This window comes from Chiloscyllium plagiosum, unplaced genomic scaffold (assembly GCF_037043375.1).
Source record: "Chiloscyllium plagiosum isolate Xiang-an unplaced genomic scaffold, Cpla_swu_hap1 HiC_scaffold_1, whole genome shotgun sequence".
Taxonomy (NCBI): domain Eukaryota; kingdom Metazoa; phylum Chordata; class Chondrichthyes; order Orectolobiformes; family Hemiscylliidae; genus Chiloscyllium; species Chiloscyllium plagiosum.
The window spans coordinates 38,810,135-38,823,382 of NW_028270139.1; the positions used below are offsets into that span (position 1 = coordinate 38,810,135).

The 13,248-nt window shown below is 44.9% G+C and overlaps 1 protein-coding gene across 3 annotated transcripts in view; it reads right to left on the reverse strand.

Annotated features, from left to right (window-relative positions):
* The window catches only part of LOC122552826 (uncharacterized), a 37,188-nt gene that overhangs the window by 8,833 nt on the left and 15,107 nt on the right, over positions 1-13,248 (reverse strand). For 2 of the 3 annotated variants that reach the window (XM_087985911.1, XM_087985905.1), the window contains one exon: positions 9,150-9,377. In XM_087985911.1, coding sequence (XP_087842037.1) covers positions 9,150-9,377 — 228 coding nt within the window. Of the gene's footprint in view, positions 1-9,149; positions 9,378-12,976; positions 13,093-13,248 lie in introns of all 3 variants that reach the window. The other variant, XM_087985919.1, reaches the window with a different exon arrangement.

Below are 13,248 nucleotides of genomic sequence, written 5' to 3' on the forward strand. Positions count from 1 at the left end.
CACTTCCTGATGGACTTGTGGTCAAAGGTATTTTTCTTCATAAATTTCTCCACGAAGGACAGGAGATACGGAATGGTCCAACTACTTGGAGCGTTCTGCAGTAGCGAGGCCAGGCCCATCCTTCACAACACCGGGGACAGGTAGAACCTCAGTACGTAGTGACACTTGGTGTTTGCGTACCGGGGATCCACGCACAGCTTGATGCAGCCAAACACAAAAGTGGCCATCAGGGTGAGGGGGGCATTGGGTGTGTTTTTCCCCCATTGCCCAGGTTTTGTACACTGTGTCTCTTCGGACCCAGTCCATCTTTGATCTCCACATGAAGTGGAAGATGGCCCGGGGTGACTGCGGTGGCACAGGTTCTGGGGATAGGCCAGACCTGTGCCACGTATAACAATACTGACAGTACCTCACAACTGATGACCAGGTTTTTCCCGGCGGTGGAGAGCAACCGTTGCTCCCATCTGCCTAGTTTCTGTCTCATCTTCCTGATCCACTCCTCCCAGGTCTTGGCGCACGCCCAGCCCCCCTGAACCAAATACCCAGCACCTTGAGGTGGTTGGTCCTGACGGTGAAGGGGATCGAGGATTGGTCGGACCAGTTCCCAAAGAGCATGGCCTCGCTCTTGCCTCGGTTTACCTTGGCCCCGAGGCCCGTTCGAACTGGTCACATATGCACATGAGTCTGCGCACGGACAGCGGATCCAAGCAGTAAACGGCAACGTCATCCATGTACAGGGAGGCCTTAACCTGCAGGCCCCCGCTGCCAGGAATAGTCATCCCTCTCAGGCTCGCATCCTTCCTGATGGATTCAGCAAATGGCTCTATGCAACACACAAACAAGGCAGGAGAGAGAGGGCAGCCCTGCCTGACTCCAGATCTTATAGGGAAGCTAGGAGAAAGTGAGGACTGCAGATCAGAGCTGAAAATGTGTTGCTGGAAAAGCGCAGGTCAGGCAGCATCCAAGGAGCAGGAGAATCGATGTTTCAGGCATGAGCCCTTCTTCAGGGAAGCTATCTGATTCCCACCCATTGATTGAGACTGCACTGACAATGTTGGTGTAGAGCAGTCTGGTCCAATTACCTATTCCCTCCCCGAAGCCCATTTTGGAGAGGACATCCCTCATATATGTCTGCGATATCCCGTCAAAGGCTTTCTCCTGGTCCAGGCTGATGAGGCAGGTGTCCACCCCCCTGTCCTGCACGTAGGCAATCGTATCCCTGAGGAGTGCGAGACTCTCAGCGATCTTCCTGCCCGGTACAGCACAGGTTTGGTCAGGGTGGATCACCGATCCCAGAGCAGACCTGACCCGGTTGGCGATGACCTTTGACAAGATTTTGTAGTCTGTGTTTAACAGTGAGATTGGTCTCCAATTTCTAATTTCCTCCCTCTCCCCCTTCTACTTGTAGATGAGGGTGATGATGCCTTTCCTCATGGATTCACTCATGGTACCTGCCTGAAGCATACTGACATACACCTCCAGCAGGTCCTGGCCAATCAACTCCCAAAGAGCAGAACAGATCTCAACCGGTAAGCCGTCGCTTCCGGGAGTTTTCAAAAGAAATGTGTAAAGTCAGAGAAATCCATAGCTCTTTAACCTTCCTCCCCTCCCCTTCCTTCTGATTCAATCCCCTCTCTCAACCCCACCTCTTGTCACGTATTTGCTATCCCATCTGGCTTTTCACGCTCTGATGATGAATGTTCTATACTCTGAAAAGGTCTCCATTTTATCCCTCTGCGTCTCCACATCAACGTATTCCGGCCATGATATGAACTCTTCGTCCTTTGCCTTCGCTTCCATGCTAATTTCTTTGGAAAAGAGTCCTCTCGCTGTACCTTCTTGCATGTCCTTACCCCAATCTCCACACACCAGGCCTTGTTATCATATGGTCTGCTATTACACACAACCCATTGTTATTCCCGAATATTCCCCATTAGCAGCCATTCATTCTCCTATACTGATTGTTATCCACTTCTTTGTCTGTCCAATTGTTCTTCTCTCTCTCTGAGCCCTATCCTTTATCCCTTACACCCTCCCCTCACTCCATCTTCTGCATAAGAACCAATTCTTTCCTAGCTACCACGAGTTCTGAAGAAGGGTCACTGGACCTGAAACATGAAATGATTTGTCTCCACAGATACTGCTAGACCTGCTGAGATTTTACAGCAATTTCTGTTTTTATTTTTGTTTTCCAGCATCTGCAGTTCTTTTGTTGTTTTTTTATTGGGTGTGTGAACTGTGTAACCTCATGACCTGGCATATCCCTTACTCTTCCATTACCATGAAGACAGCTGATCAATCTTGGTTTACCGAATACAGTAATATGTAAATATGATTCTGCCCACACTAGCTATCTGACAAAGGAGCAGCATTTTGAAAGCTTGTGCTTTCAAATAAACCTGTTGGACTAAAATCTGGTGTTGTCAGATTTTTAACTTGATCCACCCCAGTGCAGCATCAGCATCTCCACATCATAGATAGCAGATGTTTAGCCATTAATGAGGTCAGTACCTGGAAATTGGTGCCAGCAAATCTGGGAGGGAACAAGATGGTCAAACAGAGGGAGGAATCAGAGAGTTTAAAGTAGCTTTTGGTGTGTTTCTGAGGAGGAGGGGTTCGACATTTGATGTGACAGCATGAACATTTGAAAGCTTCCTATTATCAGCTACTGGATGTTCAAAAAATAGATTTAAGTTTAATTATCATTGACTTCCTCAAAGTGAACAGATTACCAATTATTCACAAAATCTGGAATGGACTATTCGAAAAGTCTGACTAGGAACCATTGTGGTCAATTTTGAGGGTTGTTCTCAGTGTTTATGCCTACCGTATTATGAATTCAGAGATCAAGAGGTTGATTTGATTTGGATGTTTTTCTCTGTGTCATAATAGATCAACATCTTCAGAAAATCAACTAAAAAATAATCATTGATGCCTGTGGAACAAAGCACTGTGAAAGCTGCTTAAGTAATGTGGCTAGTTTTGTTCTTTAATTTATCCCTTTACTATGTTTGTTTACCTGTCTTTGGTGTGAATGGAACTGAAAACAAAGGATCCGGGGTTTAAAATTAGAGACATTAATAAGATTACTTTGGCTGTTTAATTTTGTTCTGAAGTGAGTACTTCATTAATTTTTTTTAAAAGAGTCTTTTGTTTAAGCTGCAAACCCAGTGTCTAGAATCAATTATTTACAAAGTCTGGGATTAGTCATTCAAAAAAAATGTGGTTAGAAGCTATTGTGCAATTCTTTCGGTCTTTGAAAGATTTAAATCTACTGTGTTATAAATCATAGGTAGAGACGTTAATTTGAATCAGTGCCAGATGATCCATTTTGGTCTCCACTTCAAGTCCACAGCATCACAGATGCTGGCCATCAGCCAAATGAATTCATACTACAGCAAGAACCAGCTAAAGACACTGAATAGGCAAAACGTCCTGACATCCCAGCAATAGCAGTGAAGATCTATGCTCCAGAACTAATTGCACCCCCAGCGAAGCTGTCCCAGAACAACTGGAACAATGATATCTATCAATAAGGTATATGCCCAGGTATGTGCTGTCCAGAAAAGCAGGATAAATGTAACTCAATCCACCCTCGATCATCAACAGATTGACAGAAGGTGTTGTCGACAGTGATATCAAGTGGCACTTGCAAAGGAATAACCTTTGCTCGTAGATGCTCAGCTTGGCTCCTGACTTTATTAAAACCTTGGTCCAAACATGGACAAAAGAGCTGAATTCCATAGTGAGGTGAGAGTGATGGCTCTTGATATAAAGGTTGCATTTGAACAACTGTGACATCAAGGGGCTCTCTCAAAATTAGGTCAATGTGAATCGGGGGATATCTCTCTGTTGTTTGGAGTCATACCTGGCACGAAGGAATATGGTCATGGTTGTTGGAGGTCAATCCCACAACATCTCCACAGGAATTTCTCAGGATAGGGTCCTAGGCACATCATCTTCACTTGTTTCATCAGTAGCCATTTCCTCACCACACCTCCCACCTCCCCCCAATAAGGTCAGATGTTCATTGATGATTGCAGAATATTCAGCTTCATTCACAACTTCACAGACACTGAAGCAGCCCATGTTCAAAAACAGCAAGACCTAGATAACTTCAAGCTTGTGTTGAGAAGTGGCAAGTAAAATCCATGCCTCATAAATGTCGAGCAATGACCATTTCCAATAAGAAAGAATCTTTGTCTTGACATTCAATAACACTACCATCACTGAATTCATGTTCTGATGGTTACCACTGACAAGTACCGAACTGGATATATTATAGACTGTGGCTACAACAGGTCAGAAGCTAAGAAGTTTGTGGTAGGTAATTCATATGTTGATTCCCCAAAGCCTGTCCACCATCTATAATGATTAGATTAGATTAGTTACAGTGTGGAAACAGGCCCTTCGGCCCAACAAGTCCACACCGACCCTCCGAAGAGCAACCCACCCAGACCCATTCCCCTACATTTACCCCTTCACCTAACACTACGGGCAAATTAGCATGGCCAATCCACCTGACCTGCACATTTTTGGACTGTGGGAGGAAACCCACGCAGAGAATGTGCAAACTCCACACAGACAGTTGCCTGAGGCGGGAATTGAACCCAGGTCTCTAGCACTGTGAGGCAGCTGTGCTAACCACTTGTGCCACCCATAACACACAGGTCAAAATTGTGGTGGAATATTCTCCACTTGCCTGTATGAGTGCAACTCCACCACTCAAGAAACTCAATACCATCTAGACAAAGCAGTTACTTTATTGGCATCCCAGTTCAATATTCACTCTCTCCACCACTGACTTGCTGTGGCAGTACTGTTAATACCATCCACAAGATACATTGGAGAAAGTGACCAAGGCACCTCTGATAACAAGGTGAAATGGGGATAGAGCAGTAAAGTGGATGGGAGTAGTGTCATGATCCTAATGAATGGCCCAGCAGGTTTGAGGGGCTGAAGGACCTACTTCTGTACCTATTTCTTATGATGGCAACTGCGAAACCCATGAGCACTATTATCTAGAAAGGCAAGGGTAGCAGATACGCGAGAACACTCCAAGTTCCCTTCCACACCATCATGATGCAGAACTATATTGCTGTTCCTTTGCAGCTGCTGAGTTAAAATCAAGGAACTCCCTTACTAACAGGGTGTTCCTATACTACAAGAACTGCACTAGCTCAAGAAGGCAGTTCATCTCCTCCAGGGCAATTAAGGATGAGTAATAAATGTTGGCCTAGCCAGTGATATCTCATCTTGTGAGCAAATATTGAACAAAAAAAATTAAGTATTTTTGAAAAATGAGATGTACTGTGAAAGCTTTTCGTTCTGGCACACATCAGGACAGAACTGCAAGAACATCAAATTCAAAGGGGATAACAATCCATGCTGCCTGTTAGAGGGTGCTGACTGGTTGAGAAATAGACTCTGATTGGTAGAAGTGTTTCCAGCAAAATGCATCATGGAACTGTTAACTGCCAAGCTTTCTTCAGCAATGTTCAAGTTAGTCACCAGAGATGGTGGCATTGTGGTGGAGCATAATCCAGAGGATCAGGCTCTTGTTCTGGGACATGGGTTCAAATCCCATCACAACTGCTGGTGGGATTTAAATTCAATTAATCAATAAATCTGGAAATAAAAGCTAGTCTCAGTGTTGGTGACCATGAAACTATCACTGATTGTCCTAAAAAAAATAATCTGGTTCTCTAATGCCCTTTAGGGATAAATCAATTGTCCAACAAGATTCAAGACTGGGATACAATGGAATTTCTTCTATCAGAGAGTAGTGAATAACTGAAATTTTCTATCCAGAGAAGTATGGAGGCTAGATCACTGAAATTACTCCAAGAGAAGATAGATTTTAGAAATATCAAGAGAGCAAAAAAACAGCTGGTACAAAAGAGGAGTTAAGGTCTGGAACAGATCAACTATGTCCTTGCTGAATGGCAGGATGATTTGAGGAATCAAATGAGCTCCCCCTCCTCCCTCTATTTTCTATGCTCTTATTGAGACCCTGTCCAAAGCGGATGATGTGCATCTGCCCTCTGAAACGGTCTAGGCAAGCCATACAGGTCAATGGCAACTACAGGTAATCTAGAGAAGATTCACTAGGCTGACATCAGATATGGATGGACTCTATTATGAGGACAGGACGAAGAAAATTGAGCCAGTACTCAATTGACAGAAAACCTTTTTGAAACATACAAGATTCTTAGAGGACTTGACAGGATAGATGCAGGGTTTCTGCCTGTGGGAGATTCTCGGACCAAAGGACATAAATGTGTGACTCCTTATTCTGAAATTAAGATAGAGATGGAGGAGGAATTTCTTTTCTCAGAGAGTTGCAAATCTACGGGATTCCTTGCTGTAGAGGATTGCTCAGGGTGATCACGAAGTATATTCAAGGCTCAGCTAGACAGATTTTTAATTAGTAAAGGAATCTGGAGTTTGGGAGAAAAGACAGGCAAGTGAAGTTGAGGAAAGTTAGATCAGCCATGATCTCTTTGGATGGTGGAGCAGAATTGACAAGCTGAATTGTCTACTTCTACTTTAATATCTTATGAAGAGGGACAAGTGCTGATATTGCCGATAAAAGTCATATTCCAAAACAATAAAGAAAAACAAAGTAGAAAGCTTGTAGAATATGGGGTTGGAGAACAAACTGTTCATTTGATTTCAGTAGACTACTTAAAAAATGCCTGAAGAAATATTTGATGCGAAATAGATATTTCCCGTTTTTGCTTTCCTTTCTTCAAACTAGCAATTTAAACTGGAGAACACCTGTAAATGAATTCAGCCCAAATAGTCAATGATCACAAGTGACTTTGGCAGAACAAGCAGAAGAGCATTGGGCAGTGAATGACGATGGGGGTGGGAGAGGAAGAGAAGGAAGACAGAGAAGAATCTCTGGTGTTGAGGGGCCTGTCTAGTCTGAAAATGTGTGTAATTCTCACACCCTCTCAGTTAACCCCTGGCTAAGATCCCTGAACAACTTCTCCTTCCAATCCTCCCACTTCCTCCAAACGAAAGGAGTAGCCATGGGCACCCGCATGGGCCCCAGCTATGCCTGCCTCTTCGTAGGATATGTGGAACAATCCATCTTCCGCAACTACACTGGCCCCACCCCCCACCTTTTCCTCCGCTACATCGATGACTGTATCGGCGCCGCCTCGTGCTCCCACGAGGAAGTTGAACAGTTCATCCACTTCACCAACACCTTCCACCCCGACCTCAAATTCACCTGGACAGTCTCAGATTCCTCCCTCCCCTTCCTCAACCATTCTATTTCCATCTCAGGCGACCGAATCAACACGGACATCTACTACAAACCGACCGACTCCCACAGCTACCTGGACTACACCTCCTCCCATCCTGCCCCCTGTAAAAACGCCATCCCATTCTCCCAATTCCTTCGACTCCGCCGCATCTGCTCCCAGGAGGACCAGTTCCAAAAACGCACAACCCAGATGGCCTCCTTCTTCAAGGACCGCAATTTTCCCCCCCCGACGTGGTCGACGATGCCCTCCACCGCATCTCTTCCACTTCCCGATCCTCCGCCCTTGAACCCCGCCCCTCCAACCGCCACCAGGACAGAACCCCACTGGTCCTCACCTACCACCCCACCAATCTCCATGTACAGCGCATCATCCGCCGTCATTTCCGCTACCTCCAAACGGACCCCACCACCAAGGATATATTTCCCTCCCCTCCCCTATCAGCATTCCGTAAAGACCACTCCCTCCGTGACTCCCTCGTCAGATCCACACCCCCCACCAACCCAACCTCCACTCCCGGCACCTTCCCCTGCAACCGCAGGAGGTGCAAGACTTGCGCCCACACCTCCCCCCTCACCTCCCTCCAAGGCCCCAAAGGAAACTTCCATATCCGCCACAGATTCACCTGCACCTCCACACATATCATCTATTGCATCCTCTGCACCCGATGTGGCCTCCTCTATATTGGGGAGACAGGCCGGCTACTTGCGGAGCGTTTCAGAGAACACCTCTAGGACACCCGGACCAACCAACCCAACCACCCTGTAGCTCAACATTTCAATTCCCCCTCCCACTCCACCAAGGATATGCAGGTCTTTGGACTCCTCCATCGTCAGACCACAACAAAACGATGGTTGGAGGAAGAACGCCTCACCTTCCGGCTAGGAACCCTCCAACCACAAGGGATGAACTCTGATTTCACCAGTTTCCTCATTTCCCCTCCCCCCACCCTGTCTCAGTCAAATCCATCAAATTCAGCACCGCCTTCCTAACCTGAGATCTTCTTCCCGACCTCTCCGCCCCCACCCCAGTCTGACCTATCACCCTCACCTTGACCTCTTTCCACCTATCACATTTCCGACGCCCCTCTCCCAAGTCCCTCCTCCCTACCTTTTATCTTAGCCTACTGGACAAACTTTCCCCATTCCTGAAGAAGGGCTTATGCCCGAAACGTCGATTCTCCTGTTCCCTGGATGCTGCCTGACCTGCTGCGCTTTTCCAGCAACACATTTCCAGCCCTGGCTAAGATCAGCACAGCTCAAAGACCTGAGGGTTTGGATGGTTCTTACAGTTTTGTGGGCAGAGACAGTGCAGTGGTCCCTCAGTGTTAAGAAATCTAGGTTCATATATTGTATGCATTCTAGCTAATACAGTGGATTCTTTAAGAGATGACCTACAGTCAGAAGATGCCAGTTTCAAGCATCCATGCAGTTTGCATAGACTAGTACCAAGCATTAATGTAAATTTCACATTAAAATTGAGATTTATTGTATGATCTCTGAATCCATTTTCTCCCGGAATATCAGAACATAACTTTATTTCCCTTAGTTTCTCCTCCTGTGATCTTCAGGATTTTAAAACTCAAGTTTGTCAGAGTCACAGAGTTTTGCAATAAGAGGCCATTCAAACCATTGTACCCACAGCAGCAATCAAATAACTGCTTACCGAATCCATTTTATCATTCCCTACTATTATCCAGCCATTAGTTTAGCTCCTCTCCCTCACAGTATCCTCAATCTTAGCTGTCCTGTATGGTTTTCAAATCAGTTTTTCAACTTGTTCATTCATTCCATTAGTTTTGCAATACAAACAGTCTTTTCTGTGATTTCTGGTGGACACACATAGAGTTTCAGAATTACTGATAAAAATAAATACCTTCATCTCACAAATCATATGCGACAACTGGTGGGAACAGTTAGCTGTTTCTTTGTCAGCAAACAACTCTTTCATGATGCGGCAAGAACCTGGTACAAAATCCATTCGGCGACATGCTACCTCTTCCCAAGGTCTCTCTTCATCTGAATGCAACCTGAAAACTGGGCAGGTGTCATCATACTGGATGGAGTTTGCCCCGCTGCTGACTCTGCTAAGATTTGGTTTGTACTGTAAAGAATACAGAGTACACTAGTTAAACACAACCACTGGACAAATATAACATTTCTTAACTTAAAATAATATTTCTTCCTTAACAATCTTCAATCTAAAAGAAAGCCAAAAGTGGCAAACGTTCATTGAATTGTAAGCAACATTTGCCAACAACTTTAAGGAAGCAAACATGACATGTAAATTATGGAGACAGTGTTAATTTACCCATAACACTGTCACTGCTATTTCAGAGATAAAGGATTCTTCTCCATTAAAAATAAACAAATTTTACAAATGGATAGGAGTTTTTTTTTCTCACCAACATACAGACAGTGTGCATAAAATATAAATAATTTTGTCTTATAAATTTAGTTCTTAACTAAAGTGCTTTTTATTCCAATTTCCAAAATGCATTATTAATTACATATGGAGAAAGTGAGGACTGCAGATGCTGGAGATCAGAGTCAAAAGTGCGGTGCTGGAAAAGCACAGCCGGTCAAGCAGCATCCGAGGAGCAGGAGAGTCGACATTTCGGGCATAAGCCCTTCGTCAGGGATTCTATATGTTAATTACATAACCCTACTTTAATGTTATGGTTTTAAATTCTACTTCTAAAAATGCTGTGGTTCTGTTCGCCGAGCTGGAAGTTTTGTTGCAAACGTTTCGTCCCCTGTCTAGGTGACATCCTCAGTGCTTGGGAGCCTCCTGTGAAGCGCTTTTGTGGTGTTTCCTCCGGCATTTATAGTGGCCTGTCCCTGCCGCTTCCGGTTGTCAGTTTCAGCTGTCCGCTGCAGTGGCCGGTATATTGGGTCCAGGTCTACGTGTTTGTTGATGGAGTTTGTGGATGAGTGCCATGCTTCTAAGAATTTCCTGGCTGTTCTTTGTTTCGCTTGCCCTATAATGGTAGTGTTGTCCCAGTCAAACACACGCAGATGACAAGCAACATGAATTTGACTGGGACAACACTACCATTATAGGGCAAGCGAAACAAAGAACAGCCAGGGAATTCCTAGAAGCATGGCACTCATCCACAATCTCCATCAACAAACACATCGACCTGGACCCAATATACCGGCCACTACAGCGGACAGCTGAAACTGACAACCGGAAGCGGCAGAGACAGGCCACTATAAATGCCGGAGGAAACACCACAGAAGTGCTTCACAGGAGGCTCCCAAGCACTGAGGATGTCACCTAGACAGGGGACGAAACGTTTGCAACAAAAACTTCCAGCTCGGCGAACAGAACCACAACAACGAGCACCCGAGCTACAAATCTTCTCACAAACTTTGAACTTCTAAAAATGTTGCGCTTGTCATTTTCTTCAGGTGTTGGCCGACAATAATTTGCTCATCAAATTAGATGTCTTGGAGCAAATACGTGAATCTAGCTCAGAGTTATTTTTACAGCCACTATTGGGTGTTCAATAGTTGTTAGACTTAAAATAGAAATCGTCTTTAGCTGCCCAATAACAGACCTCAGCAAACTATATCAATCCAAATAATCTGCAAGGTAATTCACGGAAGAGAAGGGGGGGAAATAATATTCAGAATCACAGAGTTTTGCAATAAGAGGCCTGAACTGAAAGTAAACCCAAATATCCAAAATACAAAGCAATGTTGCAACCCATTGTACTCTCTGTTTAAACATACAAACATAACTGAATCCAAATGATTAACTTAGTATATTGCTTTATTAATATTGTACTCCCTCTGCTGCTTTGTAAATGTATTACTATTAGCAATGTTGGCGACAGTAGCAGCAAATCAATAGGCACTTAGGTTGTGCACATGGCTCACAGATAGACATCTTCAATTTATTTGTGGCACTCATTCCTCACAGATGGCTCCAATATTTTCAAAGTGTTAGACAGCAAACATACACCAAACAGGAAACAAAGAATAAAGGAGGAAGGAGGTGAAAAGCACAGAGAAGGAGAATCTGAAAACAACATTTTTAAAAGCATGCAGAAGAGTAGAGCTGGTCATAAATGGGATGACATCAGCACCCTGTCATAGATAGGGAAGAAATTGTACCTTTTTTTTTGCACCTTTCGACTGACCAAAGACCGACAATGCTTGGGTTGAATTTTACATTTTTGGGCTGAGTGTCCTAATTTAGTATCTTTGAGGGTTTCTTGCCACAAGTTCACTCACCACATCTTACCAATGCCACTCAATAATCAAATACCCAGCACCTGTGGCAGCTCTCTCGCCAAACTATACCACATGCTGTTACCAGAATAACTTGCCACTTGCCAGGTACCTACTGAGAGCACCCTGGCAACCATGTGCAAATGGGCTCTGTGCAGCCAGACATGCAGTGTTGGCTTTCACTGGCAACACAATGCCAGAGCAGCCACCAAGCCTAGCTGCTTGTGGCAGATAATACAGAACTTACACTCCCTCGCACATCCAACTCCATTCTCTCACCCTAGCCACTGTTTAACTGCTCTGTCACACAGTTCAGCTGTCCATTCTATCTTACTACCTCCAAGACACTGCTGCTCTGTCCCCAGTGTGTACTGGAAACCTGCATCTTGTCAAACTCCAGTAGGGGATCACCACATACAGACAAGCAATTGGACAATTCCAAAGATTTACTTTTATTTGCAGTGATGAAAACAAACATAACAGAGAGGTCACTCCCACAATACAAACCAGATGCTGGATGATGATCAATTATGTTTTTATATTCCATGATGGTCTGCTGCAGCTGACTCTCACCTATGAGAGTTCTGAATCAATCAGGCTATGTCTGGCCCGTAACACCTATGCAGCTGAATTCTGATAGGCACATGGAGAGCTTCCTCCATATCCAATGTCCTCACCCTCCTCAGGAAATTAATGTGATCTTGCACAAGTGGTATCGGTCACTAACCTGAAACATTTATTGGTGCTCAACTGAGAGATCCCATACAAGTCAATTATTGAAGCTAATCGTACTGATGTTCAAAGCAGTTGTCACTTTCATGACCAGAAGGGGAGGATGGCCTCTCTCTCCAACAGCCCTCATTCTAGTATCCAGCATAATGCCACCAGTGGCCCAGACATAAGAAGCCTGTGCCTCTCTCATCCCAAGAAATGGAGTCAGGATGAATATACTCCAGACCCCTGGGAAGCTGATGCATCCTGCTACCATGAGCTCTCTCTGAGAGAGCTTGTTGCTGCTCCTGGGCTTGCTCTTGGCTCCGGTTCTCCTGCATCCACCCTCACCTCGTTAGGAAGATGGCGACCACCAACCCACCAGCGACTGGGTAGATTGCTGGAGATGTTGGGAAGATAAGAAGCAAAACAGGTTCTTAACACTTAGAACAGTCAGTGGTGGCCTACCCTGCCTAGCAGGGTTGTACACCCTCCTCCAGACAGTGAGACATGCAACATCGCAATAACTAAAGGCCATTCTCCAGCATCAACGAGGGCACCAATTCGGTGAAGGTGCAACGCTGGCTGAGTAAACAACACTTTACAGAAACAAGTGTTTGCCATTTTCAAATCGCCTTTGACCAGCATTTAAACCCAAAACACATTCATTCTACATGCATTGCAAAGGGATGATGAAATGCTTGGAAGTTAAATTGTAGCTGCAGTTTGCAAATGCATGCTTCCTGCACTTACCTTTACAATGTCACAGCCTCTGACTGAAATGGAGCCTGTGCTTTCAGCCATCAAACTGACACTGACTTGGTCTACCTTGTGCTTTCTCCCAGCCACCTTCCAGTTGCAGTTATTGTCTAGAGAACAGTAAGTGATGGCAATGAACATAGCTTATGGTGGACATCAACAGCACCGGGCTCTCCCTGAGCTCAAATTAACTCCATCTCCCAGAGCCTCCATGACCAGCTTTAACTCGCATTACCCATTTCCGCCCATCTCCCACCATCTGCAGA